Genomic DNA, 20,978 nt, shown 5'->3' on the forward strand with positions numbered 1-20,978 from the left:
AATTCAACGTTAGATGTCGTTGAGAAAAAGTAGATTTTCATTGTAAAATCTACTTTTTTCGGGCTATGAGTTCATTCTCATTCATGCTAGGTGATTCACTTCTTCTGGATAATGGAAAATCTACTTTTCCTCAACGACAAGGTCATCATTGAATCAGAGAATACGTTGTGATTCGATCGGCTGAATGTGGTTCGTAAAGGCGTTCTTCTGTTCATCCTCTGACACAAGATTTATTTTAAATTTTTCTGCCTAGCTTGGTAAAATAACATCTAGATTGAGTTTAAGGACAGACTTGTTAGAATCCCGAAATGGCCGCCACAATGGCCGACTTTGGCACCTACTCACGATTTCAAGCGCACAAATCTCTTCGTAAACAAAACCAGCGCACCTGATCTTCTTATTTTAGGCTTATTACGAGTGAGCAAGAACAGAATAATAAAATGCACTGTTGTTTGAAGCTTGCTTCTTGAGATTTGTGCGTCTGAAGTTCTGATGCACTGTTGGAGCGGGATTTCAAGACGTTTAAATAAGGGCGAAAGTAACATGAGAGAGTTCTCTTCATCGACTCTCTCTTCTTCAAATTAAAGTGACAAGATGCAAGTATGGTTGCACTTTTTGGTCATAAATCGCTAGGTTACGATGCAATCTAGCGTTTGAGTGTAAAAAAGTTCGATTGAATTTGTATCTTGTCACTTTAATTTGCAGAAGAGAGAGTCGATGAAGAGAACTCTCTCATGTTACTTTCGCCCTTATTTAAACTCAATCTAGACATGTTTCGGAGTTAGATTTTCTATCGATTTTTCAACGTAACGAATGGCATGTTAAACTTTTGTCCATTCAACATGAAATTGACCTTTTCTACCACTTTGTTTAAATTCCTCAACAGTTTTATCGAGGTACTTTAACCCATTCTGTTGCTAAAAACATCCACATGAACTGATTGTTGTGTTGCTATCAAAAAGAACATTGAAATCTGATGTAGTCTCCCTGCCTTCTCTCTAATGCACCCTCAGATGAATGCGTTTTAATGTGGTGTACTAGAAAGAAAAAAAGAAAACTATGAGATTGACGCCGGCCTGATCGGCGTAAGTGCGAGTGATTTTTATTATGTTTCATCGAATCGAAATAGAAGAGCGCGACGTTTGTTAGTCTGAGCTAATACTGGGAGGGAAAAGCGGGCGAACGTTCAAAAATTCAAACAAATGAGGAAAATTAAAAAATAAATAACGTTCTTAGGGGATTAAGTGAGACAAGAGTAGCGAATCGTAGAATACTTGGAAAAAAAAACGGACAGCGCAGTCGGAAAGCAAAATGAAAGCTTATGTAAGTTGTGCGGTGAAATAAAGGGAAATTGAAGAAGAGAATAAACACCGGAAGTGATGAACTTTAGGATTTCTAAATTATACTTTGAATACTTATACGAATAAATCATTATGAATAATTTATTAATATTACAGCTGTATAATGTAATTATTGTCAGGAGAAAACAAGAGAAAACTTTTCTTTAGAGCAAAAAAATGCATCAAATGTATTTGAATTTATTATAAAACTGGAATTTGTTATTATTTTGTCCGAAAATGTATGAAAACCAATTCAAGTTAACAACTACACTCAATAATTCTGTTTTTACACGACTTCTTTTACGCGGTTTTATTTTGCACGATTTTCACGAAGTTACGCGACTTTTTTTTACGCAATTTTGGTGATTTGCGGAGGGCAAATCGCGTAAAAAATCCTCAATAAGATCTATATCTAATTATTAATAGAGCTAGGATGCACAGGTTTGATACACGTTTTTGTCTGCGTTCTTAGATGCGAAACCGCGGTTATTTTAAATCACACTTGGAACAAACTCACCAAAAGCATCACATTTGACGACAGCATTTTAGCAATATGCATTATATTTTATCTTGGTGCTTTGTTGTCAAAGTTTAGCCGTCTGTAATCAATGACTTACTTTACTTACTTACCGGTCAGACTAAGGTTTGAGTGCCCTCCGCTGTACGTAAGAGTCGTCTTCATTCTACTCGGTCCATGGCTATGCGTCTCCAGTTCCGCACTCTGCGTCCGCAAGTTGTCATTCACTTGATCGACCCACCTAGCTCGCTGCTCACCACGTCTTCTTGTACCGGTCGGATGACTTTCGAGAAACATCTTAATCGGGTTGCTATCCAACATCCTGATGACGTGCCTCGTCCACCGGGTCTCAGCAGCTGAAGCAGCTCATGGTTCATTCACCTTCTCCAAGTCCCGTCTTCCATCTGCACTCCGCCGTAGATTGTACGCAACATCTTCCGTTCGAAAACTCCAAGGGCGCGTTGGTCCTCTGCTCGTAGAGTCCATGTTTCGTGCCAATAGTGGACTAAAAAGTCTAATAAGCGTTTTGTAGATTGTTAACTTCGTGTGACGGCGAACTTTGTTCAATCGTGGAGTTCTGCGGAGTCCAAAGTTAACTCGGTTTCCTGCCACAATGCGTCTCTGAATTTCTCCGCAGGTGTCGTTGTCGGCGGTCATCAGTGATGCCAAGTACACGTATTCTTCAACCGTCTCGATTTCATCACCGTCGATAGAAATTCGGGGTGGTGAGCGCGGTAATTCCCCCTAGAGCCCTTTGCCATCATGTACTTTGTCTTCGACACATTGATGACTAATCCGATTCACCTGGCTTCGGATGAATGTTTCCGCCATCGTCTCAAATTTGCAAAATATAGCAGTTGAACGGACTTCGTGAAAATCGTTCTACTCGTGTTAAGCCCCGCTCTCCTTTATACACTTTTTAAAGCAATGTTAAACAGCAAGCACGAAAGACACTTACCTTGCCGCAACCCTCTGCGAGATTTGAAGGGACTCGAGAATGTCCCTGATACTCGAACTACGCACATCACTCGATCCATCGTTGACTTGATCAATCATAGCAGTTTTCGTGCATAAGCTGCCATAGCTGATCTCGATCGATTGTATCATACGCCGATTGAAAATCGATGAACAAGTGATATGTGGGCACGTTGTATTCGCGGCATTTCTTCAACACTTGGCGGATGGCGAACATCTGATCCGTTGTAGCGCGTTCATCCATGAATCCAGCCTGATATTGCCGCACGAACTTTCTTTCTTGTAACACCAAAACCGCTCCGGCAGCTACGTGGCCAGCAACATCTTCAACCGATTACAGCAACTCATTCAAATCTCTAAAACCAGCTGTTTTCTAGTGTAGCCATACAGTCCATTTTGACCTGACAAAGCGTCAAGATAGTTAATAAAACGTTTAGTGAAAACCCGTCATCTTTCTGCTTGAAAGACCAACCCCTCTCTCTCTCTCTCTCTCTCTCTCTTCTTGGCGTAACGTCCTCATTTGGACAAAGCCTGCTTCTCAGCTTAGTGTTCTATGAGCACTTCCATTAACTGAGAGCTTCCTCTGCCAATGACCATTTTGCATGCGTATATCGTGTGGCAGGCACGAAGATACTCTATGCCCAGGGAAATCAAGGAAATTTCCTTTACGAAAAGATCCTGGACCGACCGGGAATCGAACCCGTCACCCTCAGCATGGTCATGCTGAATACCCGTGCGTTTACCGCCTCGGCTGTATGGGCCCTTAAAAAAAATCCAAAAAAGACCAACCCCCTTCCTGTCATATTTCCGAGGAAAGACCTACGCCTGACCCTTTCCCTTGAGGCAACCAAGGCCGCAAAGTTGTGTTTAAAGTTAAGGGAGGAGTTTTTAGGACAAAAACATTTCATTGAGAGGCACATAGACGATAAACGGTACTTTATTTAGGTACATAACTTTTTAATACATTAGCACTTCCTATGATCGTATAACGGTATCAAATAAATACGAAACCCAGCAAAAATCAGACTGATATGCGATCATAGGCAGAGCAGGTTCATCATAATAAAATAGTAACAGTTAACATAGGCCAACGATTCACATGTTGGCAAATAAATCATCCGCATCTACGTAATCAGCATCAGCGCCACTTTCACTTGATTTAGGCACAGTGTTCACATTGTAGAATTCTTCAACTTCATCTGCAGTGATGGTACTCATGTCGCTCTCGCCCATACCAATCAATCCGAAGCGTTCGCGAACCACCACCTGTTCCCAGAATTCCTGCTTATTCCGCGCGAGAAGACTCTTCTTGAACTCCGCAATCCACTCATTATACCGGTATGGGCCCATAATCTTCGCTTCTTCGCGATACATCATCATGGCCATGGCTACTTTCTCGTACTGAACGGTCATCGATTTGAACACCAAATCCGAGATGACGTTCTGAATCTGGCCGCAAAGAGTGGCAAATTTCTCGCCTCGTTTCAGCAGCAAAGCGAAATCTTCCGCGGGGGTAACGGTTCCCACTTCTACAATCGTCCTTTGGTCATCCAATTCCTCTTCGGCATCGGTCGCATTTTGTTGGGATGTGCCGGCGACTGCGCCATCCAAACTAGCAGTGATCTTGTTCGCCCTTTGAAGCCACTTGAGCCGAGCGTTGACCTTGACTTCCTTCAGTGGGAATAGATTTTTAACTTCTTCCAATGCGGTTTTGGATCTTTCCCGCACCTTGGGTGGTACATCTACCAGCTTCTTCAGTTCTTCGTCCATAGCCGGTATGGGGGCTTTCGGATGAAGTGCTCGATGGGCAACCGTTCTGTACATATGCTGATGGATTGGGTTCAATGTCTTTTGTAGAGCGAACGCTTCTTTAGATCCGGTGTCATCGTCCAACGCATCCATCAGGTCCATTGCGTCGATCAGTTTTTCCACGGCTTCGTACTGTGCATCGGTTGGTTTATACTTGTTCGATAGGAGTGGAGGGAATTTCAACAGGGCAACTTCCTCTGAAAAATATATAAGAGACACATGCATATTCATCACTAACCTTAGAAAAACTGCTAAAAATAGTATGTCATGCAAATTGTATTGAATGTACAATGAGAATGTGTTTGAAGTTTTAAAACATAATTCGTTTTTTATTTAAACCCAATGATTATCTATTACCTTCACAATGTGAAATCTATATTTACTTACCTTGAAAGCACAGCTCCATCATGATCAGGCATGGATAACGCTTCCTATACGTTGGCATGAGCACGTTGATCTTGGGTCGTGTATCACGGCGGTACACCTTGGTGGCAATCATGAATACATCCAGCTCGATCATTGCCTTCACCAGTGCGGACAGTTTGGCTTCCGAAGCAGAGCAGTCCTTTCTGGCAACGACCACATGGGTACCGGTTCCGCATAAGTATTCCTCCAGAATGTTTCCAGCCACCGTAAATCCCAAGCAGGAAAGCCGCTGTTCGCCCGATTTGTAATCGATATCGATCTGACTATCGTACGGTACCACTGTTGACCCATACATGTAGCCATTGATCACGTTTTCGTAGTCCGGTTCAAAAGGCTGATCATTCTTGAAGTAGTCGGTTTTCAGCTTGACGGTAGCATTGGGATTAGTGGATTCAGTTTTGAATGATCCCAATCCCTTTTCTTCCGAAATCAACAGAAAAGCCGATATGCTGATCTGGATCTTTGTTCCGATTGACAGCATGCTGTTCCAAGGCATAGCTCTAGTAGCTTTCTTTTCGAAGTGCACAAGCAGCAGTTCAGCCGAATCAATGTTACAAAGGGCGCCGTTCGATTTGAACACTATATCCGATAGCATTTTTTCGTTGGCTCGTTGTTCTTTGGTTTTCTGATGGGTCTGACTGAAGATACCGAGGGCATCGAATATCAAATTATCCTCGTCGTGCTGGTCCTCCGAGTCCACGTGGTGTTCCACGCTATCGTTGATAACGTTCAGTTCGCATGGCATATCGGTCAACTTTCTAACCACCGAATCCATCTGGTCCTCATCCAGGTTAGACGAAACGGAAAGGGCCGATACGAGAATAATTTTCAACGAGGCAAACTTTTTGGCCCTGAGAAGGAAAAAAATCGAAAATTATTGTCAGAAGCTTCGCTTCGATCGACGTTTAGTATTCAAAACTATCATCTTCGTAGAACGAATTTCTTAACTGGTCCGAAGATTCAAGTTCATCGGACATTTCACGCGAGTGCATAGATACATAGATTTATATTCATGATATTTCATGAAAGGTGAAGGTTTACAATTATTATTGGGTATCGACATGTTTATGCAAGGGAAATTATGTATTTTCGACGGTTTTGTTCTCTTTATGGTTTTTTAACTCAGAGTTGGCCTAAAAACCTTCCCAACCAAGCTAAATCATATGACCAAGTTTTATGCAGTTTGGTCGACAAAACCCCCCATGGCGAAGAGAACAAACCTGCCGATAATACCCCAAATCAGCCTATTTGATAACTTACTGTGCACCAACTTTGAGGAAGTTCATTGCCACAACCAGCGCATCGAACCAATCGCCGTTCACCTTCGAGGCGTGGACCTGCTTTTCCAGCACTCTTAGCATCTGCCAGTTGCTGGGATTCAGCTCAAATGCTTCCGAAATGTGATGATATCCCCCGTATTCCACGTTCAGTTGGTTATTGGTGTCATCGGTGCCCATCAGAACCAGGCCGACTTCATCCTGCGGTTTACTGAAAATCTACACTCAAAAGTTTAAGACTTGAGGTTAAACTCTGGATTGTGGGGGTGGTGTTTTACCTTTCTCTGGACGATTTTGGAAACACAACTCTTGGCGCGTTCGAAAAATGTCTGATCATTTTTACCGCTCTTTGTCAAGGTATCCTTACCGACATCCAAAATGATCATACAGCCTTCCTACGAATGTGATAAATAGAACTCGCTGTGGGAATCAAACAACATGAAATACATTATCAAGAATACGTTACCTTATTTCTGGCCATTTTTTCAAGTTTCTGAAGTTGAATATCACAGAACTACAGCAGAGACAGCAAGAACAGTCTACTACAGTAAATAACACTGTTGCACCGATTGCAGCTGGTTTACGAGTCACGAATTTTCAAGATCGAAAGCGTCTCGGTGCGCGCGTTGTCACCGGCGGGCGGCGGGTGAGTGTTGCGGCTCGTGGGGTGGGTGGTAAACAAATAAACACACAGTAAAAATAACTCGAAATTTCACAGTTGCGCAAATGTTGAGACCAAGTAAATAATTTACCAAGGTAAGTTTCCTGTTCCCCTGCGAATCCGGCATTACCCTTTAAGGTATAAAAAGTACCCTTTTTCCTGAAGCTGTCAAAATAAAGGGTACTTGTCAATTTTTGAAAAAGAGTAATTTTTTCCCTTCTTCGAATTCCGACCGTGTCAAGGACCGTGTACTCTGTGATGAGTGAAAAATTTGTTAAACATTTTCGAGGTACGTCTAAAGATGATGCTTGTGATTTGCTGATTTTTGCGGGTAAGTTCAACTAAATATTTATTGCCCGTTTCATCGATTTTCAGATTCCAACGCAACTTTACCTGGGCTAAATTTTTTTACGTACGCACCAATTACGATCAAACATCTTTTGTCGTTTCTATTCAACAATGCTTTGTTATTTATTGTTTCAACTGTGTTTTAAAGTGACGAACTAATTGGAAATTTCATTATTTCATAGGATGCCGACAGCTCCGAGTGTGATTCTGGACCTCCGCTCGAGCCTCCACCTGGATCAAAGTTGGGTACAGGATTCAATCAACCAGATGATGGAAGAAAGGTTATCCGCGGCTCTTTGGCAAAACCCACATACATAATTAAGAAGTAAAATATTTAACAGGAATGAATAAATATTTCGCTAGAACTATCTTTTGTGCATTGTTTGTCATTCAATAGGGTCCTAAAATTAAAGACGAAATCTCGCTTATATTGAATAATACGATCAAGCATGGTATTCTAATCGGAATTGTACTTTACTCGAACTTGAAAAACAAAGGAATAATGAGAAAATTCGAAATAAGAAAAATGGTAAATAGTTCTACTTTGACATTTGAGGTCAACCTTGTGTGACTGAGCTCGACATTTTTCGCACTGGGATTTCAAAAATGTTCCTATCTGACATACACGGTGAAAAAAAATCACTCAAAGTATGTGTTATAAGCTAGGGACGAGACAAAAGGCTAAAAACATAAAAATTATATATTTTCAACTACGGTTAATAAAAACGTCAAAAAATGAGTAAATATGTACTCTTGAACCATATATTGTGGTTTGAAACAAGAATCCCGATAGGACTTTAGGAGCCTATTTGTGCATTTAAAAATTTAATTCTAGATTGAGTTAAAATAAAGGCGAGAGTAACATGAGAGAGTTCTCTTCATCGACTCTCTTCTGCAAATTAAAGTGACAAGATCCAAATTCAATCGAACTTTTTTACACTTAGACGCAAGATTGCATCGCAACCTAGCGATTTATGGCCAAAAAGTGCAACCATACTTGCATCTTGTCACTTTAATTTGAAAAAGAGAGAGTCGATGAAGAGAACTCTCTCATGTTACTTTCGCCCTTATTGAAACTCAATCTAGAATTATTAATTAATTAATTAATTAATTAATTAATTAATTAATTAATACTTTTACTCTTTTCATAATTTCAGATCATTCCAGAGGCCTATCTTTTTCCACAGTACTCATCAGGTGCGTTCTACCCTAAAAGGGTAAAAATCACTCGTTTATTTGACGTACAAGCGGTTTACCCTTTAAAGAGTAAAGGCCGTTTATTCTTTTTATGAGTTCACCTACCCGCATAAACGATAACCATAAGATGTGCCTAATCACCCATTCGGGATACAATTTGAGCAGTATGTATGTGATATTGTTGAACTGTCTACAGTACTGTCCGTGTATTGTTGCCGTTTATTAGAGTACACTCAGAATAATCAACATATTGAATATAAGTGCCCTGCACTTAGATTGTGACCAATTGCTTTTGCATTTAAAAAATAAGTGCAGCCCTATCGAAACTTTCTCAATTCAGTCAAGATGAATTTTATGTGCGATCCTGTTGCATTTTAAAAATCAATTATTGATGGGATTTAATTGTGAGGCACATAATTTCTATTACTAAGAATAATAACATTATATTGGCATTAGGAGTAGACTTTGAAGTAAACATAAATAAAAATCTCGAATGATCTGCGATCGAACTGATATAAATAACTTTCCAAATAATATTAAACTGTTTTTGGAAAGTACTTTACCAACTCGATCACAGAATATTTGCTATCTAACAATAAATACAGAACCGTTGACGATTGTCACACAATAAGTTTTATTTACAAGCCATTGTGAACTCAATCCGCCGATCTGCCGACGTCACGGCCAACGAAGATGATGGACCAGGGAGGATGCAACAATGAGCTCCCGTAGGCACCCGGTCAAACAGCACGGCTCAGTCGTAGCTCCATTCGGCAGCTCCCAAATCGTTTCCGATTTCGTCCTTGGTGACGGTGGTGCAGCGGTCTAAAACGTCGACCGGTGCAATTCTATCGAAAAAACAAGAGAGATGCACGCACTTTGAAAACATTTTACAAGATGGATAATAAATTAACTACTTACCTTCGAAAACAGACAGAAACTCGGTCGGCAAATTTGATATCTTGAGGATGAAGAAGAACTTTTGCGCCCGAAAATGTTGATCTCCTGCACGCGCCATGCTCGTTTCGCGTTTGTTATGCTTGTATTGGATTTTATGTTGACAGGGTTGTAATTTATGTTGCTGCACTCTAAATTTATAATAAGAAGAATGAAATTTAACAAGCTAACTATTAATTTTCATCAGTTGCACATAGAATGATTTTTTTCTCTCTCGTTAGTGATCTATGTGCTTTTTGCACTTAAATTCAATCAGTAAATTTATTTGAGTGTAGTTACTCTCGAAAAAGGTACTTTTTTACGTTTTAAAGAGTACTTTGGTCTCTCAGTGCAAGGAGAGTGCTCACACACTCAATCACCTCTTCGCTTTCCCGATCGCGAATGGATATTTAATAAACTTTCAACACGAGAACAAAATTGGAATAATGGTGGATTGATCATGTTTACCATTCCCGAACAGCGTCGCGACGGCGTGTTTGACAACCGTGCTGAGAGAGGTGGTTGCAAGAAAATTGAACGCTCGTGGGTGTTTGTGTGCCGGGAGTGTGTAGGTGTGTGCTAGCTAGCTTGAAAAATAAAACCGTTTCTATTCGCACCACTCAGGTGCAATGCAGGTGCTTTTTAGTTGGGTTTTGCTCCAAACAGTGAACATCCAACCATCGAGACAGTCCATCTACCGAGCCGCCAACGAGCGAATCGGCACTGTGACGTCCATCATTTTCAGGATTTTTAGACACCCCCTCCCCTCTCTGTCACGCTGTTTTGTATACCTAATAAGGGGGTATCCATTTAGTACATCACGCTAAAAATGGGGATTTTCAGCCACACCCCCTCCCCTCTCCCCTCGTACGGGTTTTTTTCTATACTTACACGCAGAAAAATAAGGCTTGTTTAAAACAATAAAACGCATGGTTGATTTTCAAACCGAGCATTTACTTATTCCAAAGTTATATTTCTTTATTCTTACTTAGAGTTTATCGATCAAAACAACCAATTCCCACCATTCCATATAACGTTAAAATCTGCATTTGTTTCAACAAAATGGGGACCATAAACATGGTCCGGAAGCACTCACACATCTTCAAAATTCTTACCCTAACATCGCCACAACGAAGAAAGTGTAGCAAATCCATCACTCCAACTTCCAAGTGCAGTTTTGGCCGTGATGGATAACGCGCAGGTACTCATCATAAAAAAAGTTGGTCGGTTTCGATTTTTTGCCTTTTTTATTCGTTCTCGCTTCCATCCCAAGTTCCATCCGCTTGTCGAGTGTCTAAAAATAGATTTCCGAGCTGCCGCAGGAGCTGCCTTCACCAACACAATCACTTCCCGGCTTTGTTAGTGGCAAAAGTGCAGTCGTTTAAAACAATCTGTTATTTTATGTTGAAACTACCAAATCTCTGTTTGTTCTAACAAACTGTCAAAAATGTCGGCAAATGAAAATATTTGTATTATTAAACAATGGAACAATTCAGTTTAAACTAGAAATCAGTTTGTCGCTATAACAAACTGAAAAATCGGTTGATTGGAACTAGAATTTAATTGTTTACAAAATATTTTTCTGCGTGTAATACATTGCTTATCACACTTCTCAGAAACCCCCTTCCCGCCCTCTAAGCATGACGTAGTTTATGGATGCCCCAATGGAGTGTCACACTTTCTCAGCCCTCCTTTGCCCCTTCTCTCTAAACGGTGGACGTCACTTGAATCACCTCCTGAGGAAATGCCCGCACAATCGTCGAAAACCAAACCACAAAGAAACAGACGTAACTCTCAGAACAAATTTCATTGAAAAACATCCCGCATAAACGATAACCATAAGATTTGCTTAACCGCCCATTCGGGATACAATTCGAACAGTATGCGGTATTGTTGAACCGTCTACATTACGGTCCGTTTATTGTGTTGGTTTATTAGGGATCGTCACCAAAACATAACCGCCCAATGCTAATACATACTGTGCTTCGGCGGCCCTAATAGAAAAATATGATACAACGTGCTTAACAACCCTTTTGGGCTATCATTTTGATCATACATGGAATGATAAATCATTCACCCAATCGCCAGTGTATAATACATGTTTATTAGGGCGGGCCATCACAAGGTGGCGGTGCGGTAGTGAGCAAACGTCAAACAGGAGCAAAAACGAGTAGTCAATCGACCTACTACCGAAAATTTGAATCAACCGTTAAAAAGGTGATCGATGAGTAGCGAGCGTTGTGTGACGTCTATTTCTCTGTGACCAAACCAAAAACCAAAAAAAAAACTCGTCCTGAAGATCGCCCAACACTGCACATGAGCGCTTGCACGCTGACGTCATCACTGTCTCCTTCTCTTTCTTTCCTTCGGCGTCGGTCCATAAAGCCGTCCTTGCCCTCAAAAAAAAATTGAGGGCAATGTTTACAAATCGTATGAGAATTCGATGAGGTTATGTACACGGAGAGACGAAACTACCCAAAAGTGAGTTCTTTCCACCCAACTTCAGGGTTGCGTGCGTCAAGCCAATTTTGAGTTGATGGAATCGATGTTTTTGTTGGGTTGTTCCCGCTTGCTTGCATGTGAAAAAATACATAATTTTAAGTTTTTTCCACCCAACCGAAATTTTGACTAGGTTGTATTCACTCAAATTTGAGTATTGTGCTAGAAACTCAGTGTTGGCTTGACGCACGGAACTGCAAAAGTTGGGTTGTTTCTCTCTTCACTCTCTGACAACAACAGAAAGAGCGCATGAAAAGGGAGATGAAAAAGAACTCAAAATTGAGTTTAAAAGTACCTAATTTTGAGTTTTTCAGTTTCTCCGTGTATGTTTTTGATGCAAGCCTCTACACGGTCGTTTGCAAAAACCCATTAATGGGTGAAAAAACACCCATTTTCGCTAGAAGTGCCTCTCCCCATTTAATGGGTAAAGGCGGTTTACCCATTAATGGGTAAAGACGGTTTATGTCAGAGGATGGGTAAATTTTTACCCATTATGAAAAGCGAATTTTCAGACAAAATGGGTAAAAATACACCCATTTTTGCGATTTTTTCCGGGAGAATTCGTCCAGAATTTTCATAATGGTAAGATGATAATTAATAACCAAAATTACGCCAGATTTGTATATGTTTTATTCGAATAACAAAATATACATATAATTTAACACAAATTTGTTAAAAACATATTTACTTGTTCAAGTTCAGGCTCCTTTGCTCCGGATTGACCCAGTCAAGTGCATTTTCGTCCCTTCCGATTCGATTCTGGATCCATTTGGTAGGGTTGTGGCAAGGCTTTCAGGTCTGGTCTGGATCCTGTTGTGCGTCTGAACAAATGTAGCGAACTTTGTTCCAGAAGCATTGAAATTTGCCTTGAAGATATAGTGCAAAACCACCAGATTCTGGTTCTTCATGGCGTAACCTAAAAATCGACGAAAATTGTAAGTGATTGCAATGAACTGAAAATGGAATTTGTGGACGCAATACTTACTATTTATATGAAATCCACTGTTTACTTAACCGGAACATGATTCGTCGAAAAGATTAAAGTAGATAACCTGGTAATAATTAACTTTTAAATAGTTGAGAGTGAAGACGGCAAACGAGGTAGCGACGACGAACTTTTACAACTATTTTTCACCCATTAATGGGGTGAACAGCGGTTTCTAAACATGGGTATTTTTTTACCCTTTTTGTATTATTGATTTCACCCATGTTTTGACAGAACGGCAATGTTCTCGAAAATGGGTGTTTTTTCACCCATCAATGGGTTTTCGCAAACAACCGTGTATATAGAATATATTCGGCAGCACTGTCTTTACTGGGCCTTTTCCTTCCCCTGTTTTGTTTTGATTAAATTTTGACAGACGCTCGCACCCGACGAAACCACCCATCAGCCCCATCACCCACCACCCCCAGATCCAGCGTTCCCACCCGTTAGGACGTCGACAACGATGATGTTGATGTGATGAGGCGGCAGTTCTCTGGTGGACTTCTGCTGATGATACAGTGTTCTTGACTGCACCAACTGTGAAATTAGCTTGATTTTGATTTGAGTTATTGATTGCAGTGCTGCAGTTATCGATATTTATCGTGCGAGGTAAATATTTTACTAAATATTTTGATCTAGGTATAGATTACATTGTTGGATTAGTAACTGTTCTGCGATTAAACTCTTAGGGTGTGAACCATTTCGCTTGTTCGTTTAACTTTTAGTTAAAATTTGACACTTGGATAGTTATTTGCCATCGAAAAGTTAAAAAATAACCACGACGGTGGCCCATTTGAAATTTGACAGAGGAGTAGTTATTTGGAACAAAATACAGTACGCAGCCAAATCATTGCGAACAAAAAATAACTATCGAACTGTCAAGACTAACCCTGCTCGCGAGTAGGGTTATTTTTAAAATAACTATCGAAGTGTCAAATTTTAACTAAAAGTTAAACGAACAAGCGAAATGGTTCACACCCTTAAAATATCTCCTGAAGATAGCATATTGTTTTGAGTGAGATCACCCTGCTTAGTAATATTTGTAATTTATTCAAGCCTTAAAATGATGCAAATGGAATAATGTCTCAAAAGTGTTTGTTGAAATATACTCGATTAGGTATTGATGACATAAGTTTTATTGGAAAAGTACAAGGTGGAAATAGTTATCCCATACAAATTTTATATTAAAATCAACAAATTGGCTTTTGATCGCATTGTCCTATTAGAAAATGGCGATATAATAACCTACTTGTACTTGTAATCAACGTAATGTACGGCCAACTATAATTGCAATGGAGTGCGGATTAGTCTCAGTCACGATTAAGTTACTAAGTCACATAACATATACCACACATATGTATGCAGATCCAGATACGCAGGTACTTAAACAGCAATTTAACCTGTCTTAAAACTCAATCATTCATTAATGGTTCATCGGTTGCATCATATGGATCATATTCCGTTATCAGTTTCGATTGTTTGACTATGTTATCTTGAATATTGTGGCTAACCGCTCAGAAAAGATATTCCTCACTTGTAGTTTATTCGTTCCATTTCAGCCACGCGGTGAAGCAGTAAAATGAGACTAAGCCAGACTGATCCCAGCTCGTACTCCAATGCCGGTAAGTTTTAAATATACCTATATATTTTTTGTACCATAATTTCAACCCATTGAACTTTCAGATGAGCTCATCATTCGTCATGTAGACCTCGATTGGACGGTTAACTTCGAAAAGTCTACGTTGTCTGGAAGTGCTTCGCTGTACTTCAAAACCTTACGAGATGATGTTGAGGAAATTGTAAGTCAAGGTTTTCTGTTTTCTGAGACACCTAAGCCGAACGATTTCGTTTTAGTTCTTGGACTCCAGCGAGCTGGACATCGCTTCGATGGCAATCAAAACGTCGGCGGGTGAAGTACCAGTCAGCTGGGATGTGGGATCACCAGTTGAAAACATCGGTTCCAAGTTGACGGTTTACTTACCCACGAAAACGTCCGGTGAGTTTACCTTGGTCGTCGAGTACGAAACCAACCCGAAGGCTAGCGCTCTCCAGTGGTTGACCGCCGAACAGACATGCGGTAAGAAACATCCATACCTGTTCAGTCAGTGCCAGGCGATCCACGCGCGCTCCATCGTTCCTTGCCAGGACACACCGGCCGTGAAGTTCACTTACAACGCTACGGTAGGATCCGCTTACGAAAGGATGCACTTTATTCTATGTCTATAACGATTTAAAATTACAGCTTCGCCATCCAGCCGGTGTGACTGGATTGATGAGCGCCGTTAAAAAGAAGTCGGAAACTGGAGTGTCATATTTCGAGCAAAAAACTCCCATTCCAAGCTACCTGTTGGCCATCGTGGTTGGAGCCCTCGTTGAAAAGTCCATTGGTCCCATGTAAGTAATGTAGTTTTGTATGTAAATGACTGATTCTTACCTAGTAGGGGTACTACAAGTCCACGCGGACAATTCGATTAAAGGCTTAATTGGAAATAATATATTTTCCCGAACTGAAGAGACATTTTGTCCGGGGTGACTGGTGAGTCGGAGAGGGTAGGAATGTCCGATTGTTATAATTGACAAAATAAACATGAATCGGGCGCTTTTGATTTTTGTGACTTGCTTGGCATTTTGTAGATTATTGTTTTTTTTTTTTGGTTTTGGAAGGTATGCGATCCACGAATTGAGCCTTAAACTTATTTTGTATCTGAATAGCATTGATATCGGCAAGTCTGTACCAACAGCCTAATCCCACACCAAAATACCCTTTTCCTATCCTATTTATGGGCTTCATGTCCGTACGGTTAGCGGCGTCAGTCGTCTAGGCGTTTCGTAAGCCTCGGAGTGCGGGTTCGATTCCCGCTCCAGTCGGGGAAAACTTTTCGTCAAACGGAAAATTCTCCATTGGGCCACTGGGTGTTATGTGTGTTGACCGTTGTCTCGTGTATGTAATGTTCAGTCTGTGCAGCCTCTGGCTGAAGACGGTGTAGTGTCTTTTAAATTTAATTAATTTTTAAAATGAAAATGAAATTTTCCTAGTTTGTGAGATCTATACACAAAAATAACGCCGTTGGTTATAATTTCATAAACTGTTCAAAGGGTTATGTTGCTCTCAATAATTTTACGAATTTGAAAAAAAATGTGGGTAAAACAATACGACACAAGTCCATCTTCTGTGCTTATTGGTGATTGTTACTTTATCTTATCAACCCTCGAGCAGTCGCGTCTTCGGACACCACGCTCACGCTGTGTATCACAAGCAGTACACGACGCGACCATTCTCGGGTTAATGCACAAGAGGATCCCATAGCCAATGAGGCATATTGTGTGAAGCTTGAGATACTAGAACTAAGCGAAATCTGTTGCTCGAGCTTTGAAGAACACAGATTGGCATCGGCTCAACACTCATGCCCACGCTCCATCAACTCCTAATCGGTGAGATTCGGCTGCACAATGCTAGAATCCATCGAAAGGAGAAAAATATCGAGCGCCGATTCAAAACACACCGACTGCAGGCCTGGTCTGGTAGCGAGTCACCATTCAGTAACTTGGTTACTATTTTCGAGCTAGTCACTATAAATTCTCTATTTTCAAGACTTTTCAACTAAAGTCATCTTTTTTGTTAAAAAGTCACTATTTTAAACTATTTTCAATGTCTTTTGCTGAGTCAGAAAGTAAAACAAGAGTCGGTGTACCTAATATTTATAATTCGAGCATGGTGACCTTACAGTTGGATGTCCAATGTGGAGCTCCATCGCTTTCTTCTTTATCCCTTCTGTGCACCTCCAGTCAAGCATTCTTCTATCGTGATGCAGTCGAGGTAGATTGGGATTACGAGAGATAAAGAACGGTTATGTGCGGAACGAATATCTGAATATACCTAGATGTTTTAGAATAAATCTACCGTGTTAACACAGACAAACAGACGTAACTCTTAGAGGAAATTCATCAAAAACTTTTGCCCGGTATCATTTCCATGAGCACATTGCCACCTGTTGGTAGAACCGCGCGCGACACTGTCTGCCATGATGGATTTCGATTTGACGTTTTGCTGGCACGCACACTACTACACAAATTGCCTGTAGTTTTCGTTTGCATAATTCAGCAACGTGTACACTAGTATGGGACAAACATCAAATGAGCCATTTTAAGAGACGTTTCGGATCAGCTGATCGCTAATTTCATGAATGAAAATTTGACAGAAGGTCGCGGCCAAGCCCTTGAGTGTTAATATCAATACCAACACTGTTGTCGTTTCGTAAAATAGACTATTCTCGCTCCAGTCGACTTTTCAGATCCTATTTAGGTCCCATATGAACTGTACAAAATTTCAGCGCAATCGGTGAAACTATAATTTAGCGCAAGCGGTTCAAAGTTTTCATAGGATTTACTATGGAAAAAGTTACACTTTCAGATAAAAAATCCCCGAGGTCGGCCCTAGTCTCCTTAATTCAAATCGATCAACGCTTCTTGTAGAAAAATCATCTATGAAACTTTCCTTCGAAGACCGCAAAACAATTGGATGGCTGTGGAAAAAGTTATTGATTTATTACCGATTAGTGATCCAACGAACGGCTTTTTGTTTTGTTTTATTAGCAGCACTGTAGCTGCTGCTGTTTTTGGGGGTGGTGATGCCTCCCGCCACCCCATGCAACAACGGCAGCAGCAGTGCTGCTGATAAAACAAAACAAAAAGTCGTTCGTTGAATCACTAATCGGTAATAAATCAATAACTTTTTCCACAAGCGTCCAATCGTTTTGCGGTCTTCGAAGGAAAGTTTCATAAATGATTATTCTACAAGAAGCATTGATTGATTTGAATTATGGCGACAAAGGAGAACCTCTGGGAATTTTTGTTTGATGGTGTAACTTTTCCCATAGTAAATCCTATGCAAACTTTGAACCGCTTGCGCTAAATTATAGTTTCACCGATTGCGCTGAAATTTTGTACAGTTCATATGGGACCTAAATGGGATCTAAAAAGTCGACTGGAGCGAGAATTTATGTTTTCCATACAAGCGTGTCCCATACTAACATACATACATACGAAGTACAAGAGGGTCGAAAGGCCTTTCTCCAAGGCAAGTTCAGAAATTCATATCCGTCATAATACCTACACCTTGGAATTTGGGATTAGGCATTGCCACCTCTTTAGCCAAAGAGTTTTTTGTAGCCTTAAGGATTAGGAAAAGTGCGAGATTAAACTTGGTGTATTGATTGATTCTATTTTTTAGATCCAGCGTGTGGGCCGAACAGGAGCAGATCGACGAATCTGCGGAGGAATTTTCGCAAACCGCGCAATTCATTGCCGAAGCCGAGAATATTTGCGGTCCGTACGTGTGGGGTCGTTACGATCTACTGGTGATGCCTCCGAGCTTCCCGTTCGGTGGCATGGAAAATCCCTGCTTGACCTTTGTGACTCCAACGTTGCTGGCGGGTGATAAATCGCTGGCCACCGTCGTGGCACATGAAATCGCCCACAGCTGGACCGGAAACTTGGTTACCAATCGGAATTTCGAGCACTTCTGGCTGAACGAAGGATTCACGGTGTTCGTGGAGGGCAAGATCGTTGGAAGGATGTTTGGAAATGCTGCTCGCGATTTTCACGCTTTACACGGGCTTAGCGAACTGACCGATTGTGTAAGTTCTGGATTGTAATGAACTGTATTCATCAATAAACAAACACATTATCTTTTCAGATCAAGACTCAGTTGGCGGATACACCGGATCTCACAAAGCTAGTAGTGGATCTGTCCGATTGCAGCCCGGATGATGCCTTTTCAACCGTTCCGTACATTAAGGGTTCCACATTTCTCCGCTACCTGGAAGATCTCCTGGGAGGCCCGGAAAAGTTTGAACCATTCTTCCGGTCCTATTTGAATACCTTCAAGTTCAAATCGGTGATGACGGATGACTTCAAAAAAGCTCTGTACGACTGGTTCCGTGAGGACCCTCAAAACGAAGTATTTCTGGAACGCATCGATTGGGACCGTTGGCTGACCGGCACGGGAATGCCACCAGTTATTCCGAAGTATTGTCTTCCAAGTACAATTGCTTTCAGCATAAAATTACATTGTCAAATTTGAAATTCTAGCTACGACCGTTCGCTACTGGATGCCTGCCAAAAGCACTCAACACTGTGGGCGGAAAACGACTTGGAAACTATCAAAGCATCCCCACTGCTGTCCGAAAAATTAACCAGTATTCAAATAATAGAGTTCTTAGCCCAACTGCTGGAGAAGAAAAAGATTCAAGACCTTACACCGGAAAAGCTGAAGCTTTTGGACGAGACCTACCACATCCACAAAACGAAGAACGCGGAAATTCGGTTCCGCTTCGTTCGTCTCTACATTCGCGCCAGAATGCTAGACAAAATGGAGGAAATTCTTGCCTTTGCCAACAGCAACTTCCGCATGAAGTTTGTAAGACCGGTCTACAAGGAGTTGGCTTGTTGGCCGGAGGCGAAACCCATGGCCGTGGAAAATTACAATAAGGTGAAAGACCAGATGATGTCCGTTTGTGCCTATACTGTTTCTAAGGACTTGGGCCTTGAGACATGCAAATGATTGATACCTGTCAACACAATTGATGATTATTGGCAATGTTGTTTTGATAACGATTAGAATAAACTTTCGATAACACGCGCAAACACTAAACTAGTATCGATTTTCGTGAGAGATGAGGGTTGGCGCGTTGCGGCTGCGATAAGCGTGGGATATTCATTTGAATATCATCGATGCGTTCCTTCGAGCGCCAGTCAAGGAAGAGCAGCGTACCACCGATTGCTATCAAGACTGCGCCTATCATTGTTAGAGGCTGAAGATAAAAGATTCAAAGATATCACACATCCCTGGTCAATGACGTTATAATTGACTGTATCTGATGCACTCACCTCAGGAACATAGTCTAGGGCATACTTTTTCCCTGTGCATTGTGTCATCATGATGATGGAAACAATCAACAGCAGTACGAACACGATATATGCCATCGTTATCTCTGCGATATGTTGTATTTTGAGCGCCGTGGTTGACTTTATCAGATCAAGCGCATATACCGTGTAGGACAGCATGGCTAGGACGGCACTTACGGTGGTGGTTACGATGTAGGTTACAGCCCTGTAAAGCAATCAATAGTATGATAGTAAATAATCAGCGAATTCGATTGACACAGTTGTATCGACCAAATATCTAGATGAATCGTGATTTCAAAAGATATCTATCCATATCCACATGATGATCCACATAGGCAGTAGGCACGTAATTCATATACTACCTCAGCGTATCTGACGTAAGGTATAAAGTGGGTTAACTAAACATGCGATACTTACCAGAATCGTGACTCGTTGCAATCTCCTGAAGTGACGAAGACTAATCCTCCGATTATGATGCATAGCTGGATGCCAGAGAAAATCAATTATTGAATCGTTCATCTTCAAATGACCAGTTGTTGCTTACCAGTGAGATTACTTTCAAAATGCCTGCGGAAGAGAGAATAAATCCCGCACCACTCAACATATTTCAAGTACGTTTCTTCTAAAATCAACAAGACGAACAACACATTTCCAGTTCGTACATTTTCTCCAGGTAGCCGATTGAAGCAAACTAAGTGCTTCTCATCGCAAGCAAAAATGTAGAAGTGTAACTTGGTTTGTTCTTCAGTCAATTAAATACTATTGAGATTCCTAGTAGCGATAGCAAATGCGCGACACAGATAAGAAGCACTCAGAAACTCAACTGTTTGCACAGGGAAGTGATTCCATTTCTTTCAGTTCTTGCACAGGTGGTGCAATTTAGAGATGCGTTTGAACGGTTTGAACGTGCTCGATCTGGTCATCGTCTTTCTGATTGTTTGTAGCCGCAAAAGCTTTACATTAAAACTGTTGTTCAATTGTTACTAAAAATATTAAAGCATGCGATCGACGACACATCAAAATATCTGGGTTTCCTTATGTTATGTACATAATTTAGAATATATGAATCATTGAAAATTGTGATACACTCTCGTTGATGGAC

The 20,978-nt window shown here is 40.9% G+C and overlaps 4 protein-coding genes across 6 annotated transcripts in view; 2 read left to right on the forward strand and 2 right to left on the reverse strand.

Annotated features, from left to right (window-relative positions):
- Positions 1–20,978, forward strand: part of LOC109398642 (selenoprotein H) — a 199,827-nt gene that overhangs the window by 118,640 nt on the left and 60,209 nt on the right. The window lies entirely within an intron of this gene.
- On the reverse strand, positions 3,752–6,978 carry LOC109398645 (X-ray repair cross-complementing protein 5). Its single transcript, XM_019671031.3, has 5 exons — positions 6,811–6,978; positions 6,623–6,739; positions 6,328–6,563; positions 5,029–5,918; positions 3,752–4,838 (listed from the first exon to the last, which is right to left on the reverse strand). The coding sequence occupies exons 1-5, from the start codon at positions 6,823–6,825 to the stop codon at positions 3,928–3,930; spliced, it is 2,169 nt and encodes a 722-aa protein (XP_019526576.3). The 5' UTR covers positions 6,826–6,978; the 3' UTR covers positions 3,752–3,927.
- On the forward strand, positions 13,481–19,615 carry LOC109404731 (leukotriene A-4 hydrolase). 3 transcript variants are annotated; one of them, XM_019677658.3, is made up of 8 exons: positions 13,481–13,579; positions 14,524–14,592; positions 14,654–14,769; positions 14,825–15,151; positions 15,213–15,364; positions 18,201–18,606; positions 18,666–18,997; positions 19,061–19,615. In XM_019677658.3, the coding sequence occupies exons 2-8, from the start codon at positions 14,550–14,552 to the stop codon at positions 19,530–19,532; spliced, it is 1,848 nt and encodes a 615-aa protein (XP_019533203.3). In that variant the 5' UTR covers positions 13,481–13,579; positions 14,524–14,549; the 3' UTR covers positions 19,533–19,615. The 3 variants fall into 3 exon arrangements, with proteins under 3 accessions (XP_019533203.3, XP_029714559.2, XP_062706707.1); XM_029858699.2 differs by having other exon boundaries at positions 14,530–14,592; XM_062850723.1 differs by lacking the exon at positions 13,481–13,579 and adding an exon at positions 14,329–14,349 and having other exon boundaries at positions 14,530–14,592.
- On the reverse strand, positions 19,537–20,659 carry LOC109404777 (uncharacterized). Its single transcript, XM_019677716.3, has 4 exons — positions 20,421–20,659; positions 20,294–20,358; positions 19,859–20,081; positions 19,537–19,782 (listed from the first exon to the last, which is right to left on the reverse strand). Exons 1-4 carry the CDS (start codon positions 20,478–20,480, stop codon positions 19,618–19,620), a joined length of 513 nt encoding a protein of 170 aa, XP_019533261.2. The 5' UTR covers positions 20,481–20,659; the 3' UTR covers positions 19,537–19,617.

This window comes from Aedes albopictus, chromosome 2 (genome assembly GCF_035046485.1).
Source record: "Aedes albopictus strain Foshan chromosome 2, AalbF5, whole genome shotgun sequence".
In the NCBI taxonomy this organism is placed as follows: Eukaryota; Metazoa; Arthropoda; class Insecta; order Diptera; family Culicidae; genus Aedes; species Aedes albopictus.

Excerpts from the sequence above, each read along its gene's own strand:
- LOC109398645 (XM_019671031.3), bottom strand. Across the intron at positions 6,564-6,622 it reads CCAAAATCGTCCAGAGAAAG|ATTTTCAGTAAACCGCAGGA; the intron begins GTAAAACACCAC and ends TTTTGAGTGTAG. Across the intron at positions 5,919-6,327 it reads TTCCTCAAAGTTGGTGCACA|GGCCAAAAAGTTTGCCTCGT; the intron begins GTAAGTTATCAA and ends TTTCCTTCTCAG.
- LOC109404731 (XM_019677658.3), top strand. The coding sequence starts at position 14,550 with ATGAGACTAAGCCAGACTGATCCCAGCTCGTACTCCAATGCCG. Across the intron at positions 15,365-18,200 it reads GAAAAGTCCATTGGTCCCAT|ATCCAGCGTGTGGGCCGAAC; the intron begins GTAAGTAATGTA and ends TCTATTTTTTAG. Across the intron at positions 18,998-19,060 it reads ATGCCACCAGTTATTCCGAA|CTACGACCGTTCGCTACTGG; the intron begins GTATTGTCTTCC and ends TTGAAATTCTAG.
- LOC109404777 (XM_019677716.3), bottom strand. The coding sequence starts at position 20,480 with ATGTTGAGTGGTGCGGGATTTATTCTCTCTTCCGCAGGCATTTTGAAA. Across the intron at positions 20,359-20,420 it reads TTTTGAAAGTAATCTCACTG|CTATGCATCATAATCGGAGG; the intron begins GTAAGCAACAAC and ends TCTGGCATCCAG. Across the intron at positions 19,783-19,858 it reads CCCTAGACTATGTTCCTGAG|CCTCTAACAATGATAGGCGC; the intron begins GTGAGTGCATCA and ends TTTTATCTTCAG.